This window comes from Setaria viridis, chromosome 6 (assembly GCF_005286985.2).
Source record: "Setaria viridis chromosome 6, Setaria_viridis_v4.0, whole genome shotgun sequence".
Lineage (NCBI taxonomy): Eukaryota > Viridiplantae > Streptophyta > Magnoliopsida > Poales > Poaceae > Setaria > Setaria viridis.
In genome coordinates, this window is record NC_048268.2 from 29730489 (window position 1) to 29745911 (window position 15423).

The following is a 15423-nucleotide window of genomic DNA, read 5'->3' on the forward strand; positions in this document are numbered from 1 at the left end:
TACAAGTCCCTTAGCCTTAAGGCGTGTCACCGGATACCGTGCAAAGATAGCCCAAAAGAGGAATACAGTAAATATTTCTTAGAACAATTGATTTGTCTCCGAATGAAAAAGCCACAATATAGCGCAGACCAATAAATAAGAGGATAGCGAAACGAGAGAGAGAGAGACGGTGGCGGCAAGAAAAGGAAATAATCAAAAAGCAGGGGAAAGAAAAGGAAACACAAATCCAAAATCCCGAAAAAAGATTTGAAAAAAAAAGAGACGCGTCAGTTAACCCATCTCCCCTCCCTTTCTATCTCCGTCCCCGTGAATCCGCACCCTCCAGCCTCCCGTGCTCCACTGGCGCCCTTCTGGAACCCTCAGCCTCCCTAATCTCAGCCGAAGTTATTAATCTCTTTTTTCTTAAGCCAAATCACTTCCCCTCCCTCCGCGATTCCTAGTTGCTTCGCTTCGATCCAGCCGCGTCTAATTCCTGGTGGCGAGGTCGGAGTCTTTGCGTGCCCATTTCGTCGAGGCCGTGAGCTGCTGCCGCCGCCGCTGCCGCTGCCGCGGTGAGTGATCTGATCTGGTGGGCGGGTTGCGGCGCGGAGGTGGGAGCGGCTTTGGCTTGGGGAGAAGCTGGCTATGCGGATTGAGGCGTCGCCGGATTGAGCATGAGGGGTGTTGCTGCTGGTGGTGGCGGTGGTGCTGGCGTGGATGATGGGATCACCGGAGGGGCGCCTTGTGGAGCTGTTCGGTGCCGTGAAGTCGTGGATGCCTCGGCGGGGCGAGCAGTCGCCGCCGCCGCCGCACGCTCCGCAGCCGGCCGTGGCGGCGGGGCAGCCGCAGCAGCAGCCGCTGCCGCATGACCTGTCGAGGGACTTCTGGATGCCGGACCAGAGCTGCCGCGTGTGCTACGACTGCGACGCGCAGTTCACCATCCTGAACCGGCGCCACCACTGCCGCCACTGCGGCCGCGTGTTCTGCGCCCGGTGCACGGCCAATTCCGTGCCCCGCTCGCCCGGGGACGCCGCCAGGGAGGACGGCGAGAGGATCAGGGTCTGCACCTACTGCTTCCAGCGCTGGCTGGAGGAGGAGGCCGCCGCGAGGGGGGACATGGCGGCGCAGCAGCCGTGCAGCCCGTCCGCTAGCGTTGGGAGCGACAAGTCCAGCTTCACGGGGACGAACGGGCAGATGTCGTCCTATGCGAATGTTAGCTACGCTGACTTTGCGTCGATGCCGGTCCACGGCGAGGGCAACTGCGGTGAGGATGAAGGCTACCCTGAGAAGCAGCTGCCTGGGATGGAGCCCGCTCCAACCATGGAGCCTGCAGCTTATGTGGACAACTCGTCAGATCCATTCAACTTTTGTGTGCAGAGGTAAGGTCTTTACATGATTCATGCTTTGTTCTTTAAGAAATGGAAAGCTAACTCGTCACATTGCTATTGAGAGGAAAGATTATGTATCAGTCAAAGATCATGCGTGCATTGATTGACGGAGTAGGATTTTGCATCCATGCTTGCGAGATGCTGTTGCAGGTTACATTAGTTTTGGGTAGAGGTATTGGACAAGGTGTACTGTATACTAATTGAGCCATGATATTTTCTCTGTGGATCCTGGAACATAGACAATCCCAGTTCTGAACCTTTTGGATATTTTATTGGAGAGAGAACGGTTTTGGTATCAGGTGCATCTCAACTCTCTAAAACTATTAGCTAAAATTCTGAGTACATACTGTTATTTGGGCCAGCATGTATGCCTTATGACATTTGCTACTAGGCCAGCACATATCAGGTAGACTTGATGAGCCATAATAAATTTTCTCTGTCCATGCCTGGACATAAAAATTCCTGGTATTTGAACCTTTCTCGACATTTTGTCTGGAGATTGCCTGTTTACTGACATTGCTATTGGTATCGTGGATTCGTGGTATCAGGGCTTTTCTCTGTACATTAGCTCAAACTGTAAGTATGCACTAATGCCTAGGGCCTTGTGGGGGATGCTCCCAAAGACTCAAGATCTGCTTAGGAGATAAGTTTCATTTGAAAATTAGATTGCTATCTGGTACTCCCTCCGTCCCAAATTGCAGGTCGTTTTGGCATTTCTAGATTCTTAGATTTTCCTATGCACCTAGATATACATGTCTAGATACATAGTAAAATTTATGAATCTATAAATGCCAAAACGACCTACAATTTGGGACGGAGGGAGTATCTGCTAATTAGTAGTTTTGTTCCGATTAGATATGATTTGTTTGGAGGTTATCACTATCTGAAGGGATAATATATTTATTGGAAGTCAAGTAAGCAATAAGTATCAATATATTCCTTCACCTTTCTGTCTATGTCTTGACTTCAACTCTCCCTGTGTAACCATTAGTGCTTCTCTCCCTCTTCACCACACGCCATAGGCCCGGGCCGGTCAGGTCCTTGACCTCAGCTTCCCGTGTTGCATAGTTATCAACTGTGTTTTTCCAAATACTGTGTCAGTTACTACTTTTGATTATCCATGATTCATATTGGTTCATTTTAGTATACGACTAGGGTAGTCTCAGATCTGCGTATTCCAATGTTCATTTTGAAATGACCAGTTATTCGTGAAATTGCCAAATGAGCGTTGGAAGTTTCATAAGCTGTTGACTCATGGTTAACCAACAATGTGCGGCTTGAATTGGGTTAGTTATTAATCATCATCCCTTGGATCAATAAGAAGATGAAATGTGGTAACTGAGATATTTCCATCCCATCAATTTTCTCTTCTTAATCTCACTAACAGTATGCATGATGCCGTGCAGTCCGTTATACTGGCATTCTGACTTGCTTGTCCTTATTAGGTCCCTACTCTCCTTAAAATGAAAGATACTCAGTTTGAGTTCATCATATCTATTATCCTTTTCACTTCATTTTACCAAGGAATGCGTCTGTTCTTTAGAGGAACAGCGATTTAGCTAGATTCATGACGTTAATTTGCAATGAGCATTTTGTTTCTTGCATTGGTTGATTTATCTTTTTGCAGCTCTATTGAATGGTAATATCTGCACAGTAATACACTATGAATAAAATAATAGGAACATTTTATTTTTTGTTAGGAGTGACGATGAAGATGATGACTACACAGTTTTCCGTTCAGATTTGGAAGGGCAGCACTTGCAAAATTCTGATGAATATTATGGACCTATGTACTTTGATGGCCATCAAGTTGATTGCAGTGATGGTGCAAAAGAATCGACGTCCCCAAGGAAAGATGTGACATCCTTAGTTGATTCCTTGGGCGCAGATAAGAATGAAGATCATAGTGTCGATGAGTGCTGCAATGCTCGGTCTTCTTCCATGTACAGCATGGAAGTGCTGGATAATGAACCTGTGGACTTTGAAAACAATAGCTCACTTTGGGTACCTCCGGAACCTGAGGACGAAGAGGATGATCTTGATGGTGAACGTGATGATGATGAGGGGGTGGATGCCACAGGAGAGTGGGGATATCAGCGCTCAACCAGCTTTGGCAGTGGGCACTGTCGAAGTAGAGATAAATCGGCCGAGGAACACAAGAAAGCCATGAAAGACATAGTTGATGGACATTTTCGTGCATTAGTTTCTCAACTTCTTCAGGCTGAAAAGGTACCATTAATTGATAAAACTGGCAAAGAGAGTTGGCTAGATATAGTTACCTCTCTGTCTTGGGAAGCTGCATCTCTTTTGAAGCCAGATACCACCAGCAAAGGTGGTCAGATGGATCCTGGTGGCTATGTTAAGGTGAAATGCTTGGCTTGTGGGCACCCAAGTGAAAGGTAAACAGATTCTATCTTACAATTTCCATGCATCAGAACTCAGATTCATATATTTTAATAATTTCACATCAATATGCTTCTGAGCGTCCATAACCTTATAGTTTATGCAAATTGAATGCTTTGGAATTCAAATGTTGCCTGCTGTTGAACCCCCCCCCCCAAACAAATTTACTGCAGTTTGAATTTCATATTGTTTTATTGTCCATGCATTTCGTTGATCTCCTCTTGTGTTTTTCCATCGTAAATTCCTTTATTTGCAGTTTCGTAGTAAAAGGAGTTGTTTGTAAGAAGAATGTTGCTCACCGGCGTATGTCATCAAAAAAAGAAAAGCCGCAAATCCTAATTCTTGGTGGTGCACTCGAATATCAGCGTGTATCAAATTTGCTTTCAAGTTTTGATACTTTACTGCAGCAGGTATTGCCTGCGAATCCCAGTCTATTTTCACACATATGTTGTGAACACAAAGCACGCTGACAGGGTTGTAGACAGCTGCTGTTGGTGATGCATTCTCATAGCTTTTCTTTTTGACTCCAGGAAACCGATTATTTGAAAATGGCTGTTGCGAAGATCAAAGCACACCAACCGAGTGTTGTATTGGTGGAGAAATCTGTGTCTCGTTATGCTCAGGATTTATTTCTAGAGAAAAACATTTCACTAGTTCTCAATATCAAAAGGCCACTGCTGGAAAGGATATCTCGCTGCACTGGTGCTCAAATAGTTCCCTCGATTGATTATTTGTCGTCTCAGAAGCTAGGGCGTTGTGATTTATTCCATGTAGAGAAGTATGTTGAAGAGCATGGGACTGCTGGGGAAGGTGGGAAGAAAATGCTGAAGACACTCATGTTTTTTGAAGGCTGTCCCAAACCCTTTGGTTGTACAGTAAGTATTCTGTAATCACCTTTTGTCTCAGCTATAGTGCTTATGTTTGTTCTCATGTTTCAGCATGCTCACCTTGTACCTTTATCTACTTAACTACTAAGTGGAAACCAAGGTCATTGCTGGGGTACCTGAAAACAACATAATGAATGAGAAAAACAGTTTTTAGCATTCCAGCAAGTTCTGTAACAAAGGACAGTAGAGTAGCTGGAAGGTACTTATACAGTTATACCATATACTTCACCTAATCCCCGCCTTAAATTTTGATATCCTGCAAATGGATGATATGGGAAAAGTTTGGAATTAAACTGATTTGAAGTATTCATTTCAGCATGGAGATTGGAAGTTTTATCATTGAAAATGGTTAATGCAATTGGGGTTGATGTGTTAGTTGTGCAATAAATCTGGCTGGACTAATTGCTCTGTCCATGAACAGCAATTTTCATTTTAGAAAAAGAAAAGCCTTTTTGTTTAACTGTGGATATATGTTCCTTGAATGCTTTATTAGGAACTTTGTCATCACCTCATGCAGATAAATGATCTGCATTACTTCTGTCAGGAAACAAATGCATAATAAAAAAATAGGCTGCTGCCACATGTCTAACTATGTCTAATTTTCTGTAGATCTTGCTCAAAGGTGCTAATGGTGATGAGCTAAAAAAAGTGAAGCATGTGGTGCAATATGGAGTATTTGCAGCCTACCACTTGGCTCTTGAAACATCATTCCTTGTGGATGAAGGTGCAACTCTTCCAGAACTCCCACTGAAGTCACCAATCATTGTTGCTTTGCCAGATAAACCTTCCAGTGCTGATAGATCCATCTCCACAATACCTATCTTACCAATCCCTAGTGCTTCATCACCAAATAGTAGCCTGGAAGCCCTTGAGTTGAGAAATGATGATTTGACATTTAGTAGCACTAAAAGAATGGAACAGACAGCATTGGGAGTTCGTTCTGATGAAATCAATGTCCAAAATGGACACATTACCCGTTTGCTGGATGTGGCTCCTCAATCATCTATTGGTCCCTTGGTTCAGCATTCAAACATTTCATCTTGCCAATGTCCTGATTGTACTAGAGATGTGAATAGAAATATGAATTTGCAATACAGCCAACCTGGAACCACTAGACATGTGCTGGTTAATGACTTAGGTGCATTGCCTTCTGATTCTACAAATTTGCTGTCTGTTAAGAGTGACAATTCATTTGCCAAGAATTCTGAGATTGGTTACAAGGTAGAAGATATGCCAGCTGCTCCTCTCAATGTACAGATTTCTCATGATGATGACAATGCAAAGGATAATTCAGTTGCCAAAACAGATGAAATTCCAGCATCTCCTGCTGACAATCAGAGTATATTGGTTTCTTTGTCTTCTCGTTGTGTTTGGAGAGAAACTCTCTGTGAGCGGCCACACCTTCTTCGCATAAAATATTATGGTAACTTTGACAAACCTTTAGGCAGGTTTCTGCGTGACCAGCTATTTGATCAGGTTAGACTGAGGTCTTCATAAATCTATATTGCTTTGCAACCTTATATTGTACTTGACTTACATTTTTATTTCAGAGCAACCTTTGTCAGTCTTGTGAGCTGCCACCAGAGGCCCATGTTTATTGCTATGTTCACCCCCAAGGCAGCTTAACAATATCAGTAAGGAAACTTTCAGTAAAGTTGCCTGGTGACAGTGAACATGATGGTCGAATTTGGATGTGGCATAGATGCTTACGCTGTCCTCGAGTTAACGGGCTTCCTCCAGCAACTAAAAGAGTAGTGATGTCTGATGCTGCCTGGGGCTTGTCTTTTGGTAAATTTTTGGAACTTAGTTTTTCAAATCATGCAGCAGCAAGTAGGGTAGCCAGCTGTGGTCATTCGCTTCACAGGGATTGCCTTCGCTTTTACGGGTACATTCTCATCTCTTTTCCATTTTATCAAATTGTTAAGGTTGTGCCTTACATGTTGGTATTTCAGCTTTGGTGAAATGGTTGCTTGCTTCCGATATGCGTCAATTAAGGTCCACTCTGTGTATTTACCACCATCAAAACTTGATTTTACTTCCCAGCATCAGGAATGGGTAGAACAAGAAGCAAAAGAGGTAATGTGCAGATGTGCTTAACGTTATGAGCCTTTGTATGCAATAATACCTCACTGATGCTGATTGTCAATGATTCAGGTGGATGACTCAGCCGAACTTCTGTTCTCTGAAGTTCTAAATGCACTACACAAAATTTCAGGAGGAAGGCCAATTACAGGTTCTTTTGATGGCAACTTGAAGATTCTTGAGTTGAGAAGAAATATTGGAGAACTGGAAGAGATCCTGCTGGCAGAGAAGGCTGACTTTATGGTTAAGTAGTTTGGATTTCTTTATATAATGTTTTAATTAATTGAACACTGTCCTACTTATGTCTGCACAAATAGAATTTCATTAGTAAAGCTGTATTCTGATTATTGGATTTTTCATCTCCCAGGAGTCACTAAAGAATCTACTGAAAAGTGATATGAGAAAAGGACAGCCCTTCATTGATATTCTTGAGGTTAACAAACTAAGGAGGCATCTATTGTTTCTGTGTTACTTGTGGGATCAACGGCTAAAATTCATTGCAAATTCAGGTGGCAAGTACTGTGATGCACTCGCTGGTTTACGGATTGGAAGTGGGAATTGTGATTTTAATGATAAATCAGTTAATGCTAGTGCAGCCCCAAAGTTAGAGAAGGGCTCAAAGGTCGTAGAAGTTCCTTCAATTGGTAAGGAAGGGCCGTTACAGCAGAGCTCTAGTCACCCACTTCATGGTGAAGACGAGGGGCTTAGCCAGGCCCATCAATCTAATGAAAATAGCCTGAGGAATGTTGAAGAGTTGAATCATGCTACCAGTGCAGATGTTAAGGATCGACTGGATAACGACGAATCCAGAATTGGGGTACGTAGGGTTGTTTCTGATGGACAATTCCCAGTTACTACTGATATTCCGGACACATTGGATGCAAAATGGAGAGGTCAGAATGGACCTGCTCCTGATTCGACTTTGGCGAAACCACTACATTCAGCTGAAGGCACAGGAGTCGATGTTAAAAGCCAAACCAAGGCTGTACCATCCCATACTCCTACTTTCACTGTCCGGTCTGGTGATGCAGGAGAAGAATTACTCAGATGGCTTAAGGTGCCATTCATGACATCAAACAGTTCCTTAAACACAACCTCTGGCTCACCACTGAGATTTGCTTCCTTGACTGAATACACTCCTAAATACGTTGAATTGTTTTGCGAGCTATCACAGAAAGGTGGAGCAAGATTTTTCCTGCCTACTGGAGCTAATGACATTGTCATCCCAGTATTTGATGATGAGCCAACAAGTGTTATTTCTTATGCACTTGTTTCACCCATGTACTGCTTCCAGTTGTCTGATGAGAGCATAAAAAATAGAGAGAAAGATTCTTCGCTTCCATTGCCTGTCTATGATTCAGGGAATTTTAACCCATTTCATTTATTTGACGAATTTGGATCCCACTATGATGTTACTTCATCAGTATCTGGAGGTAGAGGATCCGTTGCTCCTGATCAGGTGCACTTGAGTGTTTCTTTTGAAGATGGTGGGCCACTTGGGAAAGTCAAATATAATGTGACATGCTATTATGCAAACAAGTTTGAAGCACTGAGAAGGTCTTGCTGTCCATCTGAGCTTGACTTTTTGAGGTCTATCAGTCGATGCAAAAAATGGGGAGCACAAGGTGGTAAAAGCAATGTGTTTTTTGCGAAATCTTTGGATGATAGATTTATAATAAAGCAAGTTACAAAGACAGAGCTCGAATCATTCCTAAAATTTGGCACAGAATATTTTAAATATCTGTCAGAGTCCATAAGCACTGGAAGTCCTACATGCCTAGCAAAAATTTTGGGGATCTATCAGGTATGTTCTTTTAATTTTTCTTCAGTTTTATTACACTTCAACTGCGTGAAAGAATTTTCATCCACCCATTGATTTAATACAATATTATGGTCCTTTAAAATTAATAGGCACCTTGTAAGAAAAATAGCACTGGCGATCAACCAGAAAGTTTCAAAAACATAGTTCTGTCTATCAAGCATGACAGCTTTCCAAACACATAAAATTGTACATTTAGGCTGGTAGAAACAATAAAAAGCATCTTCTGGTTTTTGCATGCAAGTCATAAATATTATTGTACTATGTTTGTATCCTTTTGTACCCCTGCGTTCCTCCTTGAATTATTTGTTAATTCTAGGATTAAATCTAGACTCAAATTAGAGTTCTTTAGTCAAAACTAACTTTTCACCAAATTGGCACAAATTAAAACTTATTTATGTTTTGGACTTCCATATTTGAGTTATTATAAATCCTTGGTGTTTTGGGATCAGATTCACAGGCAATAGAGCATATAATTAGCAAGAAACAGATATACTCCCTTTTGTTGAAAATATTACTAAGATCATGTGCAAAGTTGTATTAATTTTGACTGAAGATATTGTCTGTAATAAATTCCTTTGGTATATGAAAATTTTGTGAGTAAACGTGCCATAGAAAAATTGTTGCATAGCATTACGCCTTTGTAGCCTATCGTCAAAATTTTATGAACAAAATTTAGTGGTCAAAGCAGCATCTTAACTTCAAAGTGTTAAAAATGTCATTTTTTTTCCTGACTGGAGGGTGTAATTTTCTTTTGTTGACCTGATGTGCATAGGTTACCATTAAGCATGTAAAGGGTGGCAAGGAGTCAAAGATGGATTTGCTTGTGATGGAAAATCTTTTGTTTGGACGGAATATCACCAGGCTGTACGATCTCAAGGGATCTTCAAGGTCAAGGTATAATGCAGATTCGAATGGTAGCAACAAGGTCCTTCTTGACCAGAATTTAATTGAGGCGATGCCAACTTCGCCGATTTTTGTTGGTAACAAGGCGAAGCGGCTACTGGAAAGAGCTGTGTGGAATGATACTTCTTTTCTAGCTGTAAGTTTACATCAATTTGTTCTCATCAAAGCTTATTGAAAATGTAGTAGCTTCCAAGGTTATTACTAATGTCACCTTTTTGTGTTTGATAATGTTCACCCTGGTTTTTATCAAAATCTGAGTTAGTACAAAAAAGGGTGGTCGACAGCTTGTGACTCATAACTGAGCATCCTTATTTTCAATTTCTTTCTTTTTCCCAATTAATCCTTTTTTGGCCAATATTATTTTGTGCATGACTTGCCAGACATATGTTCATTTATTTTCTTGTACTGTTGTAGTATACGTGGACCTTGTTTTTTAAAGGATAATCTTCAATACAGTATAAATTAGAAGATCGCTGTCTTTTTTTGCCTTTTCCAGTATTTGGGGAACAATATAAAACTTTGCAGATAATAAAATATTAACCTGCTCGCCATCTGTCCACTTTATACTTTGACTTTTGATTTACATGGCCCTGAGCAAAATATACTTTTGGACCTAAAGCAAATCACATACTACAAGCCTTTGAATTGCTGTCATTTATGCTTTGAGAATACCAAACGCCACAGTGAGCTGATAGTTTGTTATAATATGTTAAGCCATCTTGGTCATTTTGACTTGGATGTTTAGCTCCATCACGTGCAGCGCTGATGCTTACAAGTTTCTAAGCAGCCACACAATGACAAGACACTATTTGTAATTAGACTACCTTTTCAATTTTCTGATATTCTGTAGGTCTTTGACTAAGTTCTTTTTCCTCCACCTCTTAGGACTCAGTAAGGTTCGCTGCAGATTAACAATAGGCGATAGGTCTATAGGTAGATATACTAGCGCGCAAGATATGGTAAATGGAAATACAATCTAAAAATAAATTGCAAACTGTGAGCCTTATACATGGATGCATTAACGAGCTCCATTGTTTTTTCAGGGAATTGATGTGATGGACTATTCCTTGCTCGTGGGAGTTGATGAGGAGAAACATGAGCTAGTCTTAGGAATTATTGATTTTATGAGGCAGTATACATGGGACAAGCACCTTGAAACATGGGTAAAATCTTCTGGCATTCTTGGCGGGCCGAAGAATGCCTCTCCAACTGTGGTTTCACCTATGCAATATAAGAAGAGGTTCAGGAAAGCCATGTCTGCTTATTTTATTGTGATTCCTGAGCAATGGATGCCTGCAATAATCAATCCAAGCAAATCATCATCAAATGTTTGTGAAGAAGATTCTCAAAGGGCTTTGCAAGAATGATAAGATTTTATGTGCATTATGTTGGATTGACGATGCCGGTTTTGTCCTCCTGTTGTAAAGAGTGCTGAACTGGTCAGGCAGGCTTGGTTACTCCAGGTGGCATTCCAAGTGATCTTCCTACTTGGACCGCAGTCTCCTGTGCTAATTGGCACAGATCCGATCGCATCATTGACTTCCTCCCAAGCATCGGATGTGTATATTCTCGAAATTGTAATTATGCCCTAGTTTAGTTTTCTTTCTCTCCTCTTTCGTCTTAATAAATCAGTTTATAGTGTCATCGCTCCCCTGTTGTCGTCGCTTAATTTTGGTTCGATGTACAGAACGAGCAGGGCAGTGAGTTCTTTTGTTTTTGTAAGTGCTATAAGCGGTCGTTGTATATTAAGTTCTCCATCTGTCATTTATTCGGGGGGCTATTGCCATCTGTCATAAAAAATAAAGTTAGTTTCAGGCAGAAGTGGAATTCATAAATTGGAAAGAATCCATTTTACTCATTTCACCTATTTACTTTGTCCGCTTAATCCTAAACAAAATTTAGGTCACTTTACTTTCCCGAATTATTTACTCCCTCAAATTATTTCATTTGATTCAATCTACCCCTAATTAGATTTATCTTTTTCTGTTTCTTCGTATAAAGTTGAGTTTTAATTTCATATTTTCTCAATTGACTTGCTCGATGTTAGAAAAATATATTAGAATTTTTTCATGATTATAATGCTCGATGTTAAATTTTTTTTCATGATTTCTTTTCATATAGTTTTATATATCTAAGATCAATTTCGTATCAAATATTCCTAACTTATGAAAAATTCTTAGTATAATTTTTTAACATAAAGCATCATGTTTTGTATCTGCTCACAAAATTTGAACTCAAAATTCAACTCATACAAAGAGAAACAAAAAAGAGAAATCTAATTAGGGGTAGATTGGACAAATGAAACAGAAATCTAATTAGGGGGTAGATTGGACAAATGAAATAGTTCAGGGAAGTAAAGTGAACTAAAATTTTGTTCGGAAGTTAAGCAGACAAAGTGGATAGGTAGAGGGAGTAAAATGGACTTTTTCCTCATAAATTCTTCAGAAACAAATCGCAGATGTGACAGTTAATGTTTGCAACAAGAAGCCGGATGTTGTCATTATAGATGTAAGGAATCGGTGCTTGTAGTCTAAGAGGGGGAGGGGGTGAATTAGTGTAATACCTGCCATTTTAGTCCTCAAAGTGACTTTGAAGAAATGGAAGCAATTCATAAAGAAAAGAAAAAGAAATTGGCCAAAAATCAAATTCGGGTCAAATTTGACCGAAATTTGAATTTTGGATTCGAAATTCAGAAAAATTTGACAAAAATATGGAATGGAGGTGTAAGGGTGATTAGAACTTAAAGATCAAAACTTGGGACAAGAATTGGTTCTAAATACCTTAAAAAGATCAAAGAAGGAAAATGAAAATTCAAAGTACTGTTCCCTGTCCGACAACAGGGATTTCAGAAAAACAGCGTAAGGTTCCGTTTTGGAAATTAGATTCTGTTGAATTTTTCAAATAAGTGGATCCAAAAAACTATACCATGTTAAAGTGTGGACTTTGGACTCCTAGATTTGGGTGTTGTTGATCAGGAATGGTAGAGGGAACCATTTCAAATGGAGGCCTAAAGTCGGCACTTTGTCACAGTAGGCAGCTTTGCTGAAAATGGCTAAGTCTGAAAACAGCAGTATATGGCCGAGTTTGGAGTTGATTTCAGAGGAATGTAGATCAAAAGGTGTAGGTGTTTTTGGGTAAAATGGAATCCTTGAAGGTTGTAGAACACAAATGGGAAGGAGTTGGACTACAAGAAAAGGATTTGGATCACTAAACTCATTCACAAAGTGAGGCAAATGGCACTGTCATGTAACTGACGAACTGAATATCGGGTTTCAGAGGAATTCAGGCAAATGAAAGAAAGAATTCAAAATTTGACTATATTCGGATGATTATCTTGGGTCAGAGCAAAAATAAAACTTGGAGAGTTCAAGTTTATCTACAACTTTGGTTAAGACACTTGTGCACCGTTGGATTGGAAATCGACCGTGACTTAGGTCTGAAGTTCGGGTGTCAGAGAATGAAAAAGAGAAGGGGCGACAGAACAAGCTCGACGTGTCGCCACCGCCGTCTTCGGTCGCCCGCCAGCGCGGCAGCTACGCCACCTCCTCACCACGCAAGCCTACGAGTAGACCACGGTAGGGCGCCGGCCGGCGAGCTGCGCCGCCCCTGTCACGCTCGAGTTTTTGGCGGGAGGAAGAAGAAGGTGCTGGAGTTAGGGGCCCGCGTGTCAGTGGAAAGGAGGAGAAGAAGTAGGCCAGCCGGACGTGGAGGCCAGTTGGGCCGCGGTCTTGAAGGCCCAGGAGCGCGCGCAGTTAGCCAGTGGAGAGAAAAAGGCCAGAGGCCTAGGAGAAAGGCAGGCCGCGCTCGCGAGGGAAAGGAAAAAGAGAAGCAGGCCGTGGGCCGGTGCCGGTCCGGAAAATGAGAAAGAAAAGGAAGAATCGGCCCAGGAAGCCCGTCAGAGGGGAGAATAGGCCGGCGGGTGAAGTGAATAGGAGAAAGGGTGGGTCCGCACCGCGGGCCCAGTGTAAGAGAGAGGGGGTAGAGTAGGGTCGTGTGAGAAAAGTTGCCGCGGGAGTTTTTCGGGAAAATTTAGATTTTCTTTATAGAATAAATAGTTTAAATCCGAATCTCACCATTTAAATCACAGAAATTTCTAGGAGTGTCCAAAATTAGTGAAACCAATTTTGTTAGGCTTGTTTTATTTTCCTTCATGCATTAAAATTTTTATACCCTAGAAAAATAATAAAAATTTGGGTATTTATTTAATGCCTTTCTTTTAAGGTAATTAAATAAATACTTAATCTTTATAAAATGCATAAAATATGGGATAACATTTTCATAATCACAAATTATTCTTAACTCATAGGAAATTAGGTTTTCAAGTTAGAAAATAATTGTAACCTTTTCCAAAAATAAAAGAAAGGCCCTTAGTAAGGTTAATTAAGGAAATAAAAATTGTGGGCTAATCTTTTCGGGTTTTTGTGTGTTGGCTTGCAACTTTATCATGATAAATTGTATAGTCCTTGTTGGCTTGCAACTTTATCATGAAGGAAAGTTGTATAGTCTTATATTCAAAAATTTGCATTCCTAACCCCTGCATATGTTGTGCTATAGACCCCGAAGCGTTAGAAGGAGATTACTTGGAATTTTCAGAAGGATCTTCGGAGTTTGAGGAAATCTTTGAATTGGTCCCCTGCGAGGCCAACCCTTCGGACAGTGCTAACTTTTTAAGCGAACAAGGCAAGCCCCGGTGCAATACACCTATTATTTTGAAGTCAATATTTCATGTGTCCTATATTTAGCTATTTGCTATATGTATGCACTAAGTCTAGGAATTGCTTGAAACCCATTCTTGTGCATTATCATACCTTGTTTAAAGGACATCTTTGCCACTTGTTCAAACCTTTAGTAGATAACCCAAGTCTAGAATTGCTTAGTTGCTTAAATGCTTGGTTTACCAACCTTAAGGAAAACTTTTGAGTCATACATGTTATTTATGGAAAGATGACATGGAAATTGAGAAGCGGGCAGAAGCTAGGGATGTAGTTCTGTCTGCTAGATTAATTTGGTTAAGGCCCGATTCGTTGTCTTAACCTTTGATCAAGTGATAATCATCTGATCACTTACTGGGTATGGGACCAGTAAAGCCTAGTAGGTTAGTAAACTCTCTGATCGGGAATACTTCGTACCCGCGCTTGACGTGCTGGAGATTGGCAGGGGCGTAGCCTGAAACTCACATGGTGATCGGACCAGACGTGGGGTCCTATGTGGGGGTGCGTCCCTGGGTCCGGGTAGTCTTATTCCCAATCATTGATTTTGCTAATCGAAAAGTTGTTACGTACGACCTGGACAGTCGTATATAACTGGTGATCAGGGTACTCTCCTGCAGGATGTAATATGATCCGGGTCGCCGCAATTCTCGGTTATGAATGCACTTGATCACTGTTGAGCATCGTAGCATAAATTCATGAATGTTTTATCTTTCTGTTAATGATTGATGTATGACTTAATACCTTGTTGTTCGCAATTAATCTTTTCTCATCATCTAGAATGGTTACGTAACAACTTAACTCAAATAAAAGATAAAACTAAGGCATCACTTGTAGTAAGCTTTGCGGCAAAAATGTATCAGCCAAGTACAACAAAAGGCTATCATGTACTTCCAAGAAAAACTATTATATTGGTTAGTCGGGTAAGACTTGCTGAGTACCCCGTACTCAGGGTTATCCCTTGTGGCTATCTTTTCAGAAGCACCGCCGGAGTCCACCGAGGAGGAAGCCCCGAAACCCTAGGGTATTGTTATGAGTCTCACAATACCCTTAGAAGAAGTTTTGTAATGCTCATCTCCACCCAAACCGTTTATGTTTTAAGCCCTAGAACTCTGTCTAACACTGCACTATTAAGTTTGCTTCAAACTATGTCTTGTATTAACTCGTACCTCTTGTATGTATGTAAAAATGTAATATTTGTTGATGCTATCCCATCGCGGATACAATCCTGATGTATGGCTATGAGACAC

At 41.0% G+C, this 15423-nt stretch overlaps 1 protein-coding gene across 1 annotated transcript; it reads left to right on the forward strand.

The window, feature by feature from the left end:
* The first annotated feature begins 282 nt into the window (after nucleotides 1–282).
* On the forward strand, nucleotides 283–11331 carry LOC117862016 (1-phosphatidylinositol-3-phosphate 5-kinase FAB1B). Its single transcript, XM_034745525.2, has 11 exons — nucleotides 283–1358; nucleotides 3068–3766; nucleotides 4027–4180; nucleotides 4301–4645; nucleotides 5267–6133; nucleotides 6208–6542; nucleotides 6610–6733; nucleotides 6812–6982; nucleotides 7107–8543; nucleotides 9334–9600; nucleotides 10508–11331. Exons 1-11 carry the CDS (start codon nucleotides 697–699, stop codon nucleotides 10829–10831), a joined length of 5385 nt encoding a protein of 1794 aa, XP_034601416.1. The 5' UTR covers nucleotides 283–696; the 3' UTR covers nucleotides 10832–11331.
* Nucleotides 11332–15423: the final 4092 nt, after the last annotated feature.

Excerpts from the sequence above, each read along its gene's own strand:
- LOC117862016 (XM_034745525.2), top strand. The coding sequence starts at position 697 with ATGATGGGATCACCGGAGGGGCGCCTTGTGGAGCTGTTCGGTGCCGTG. Across the intron at positions 6,734-6,811 it reads TAGAACAAGAAGCAAAAGAG|GTGGATGACTCAGCCGAACT; the intron begins GTAATGTGCAGA and ends TCAATGATTCAG. Across the intron at positions 8,544-9,333 it reads AAATTTTGGGGATCTATCAG|GTTACCATTAAGCATGTAAA; the intron begins GTATGTTCTTTT and ends TGATGTGCATAG.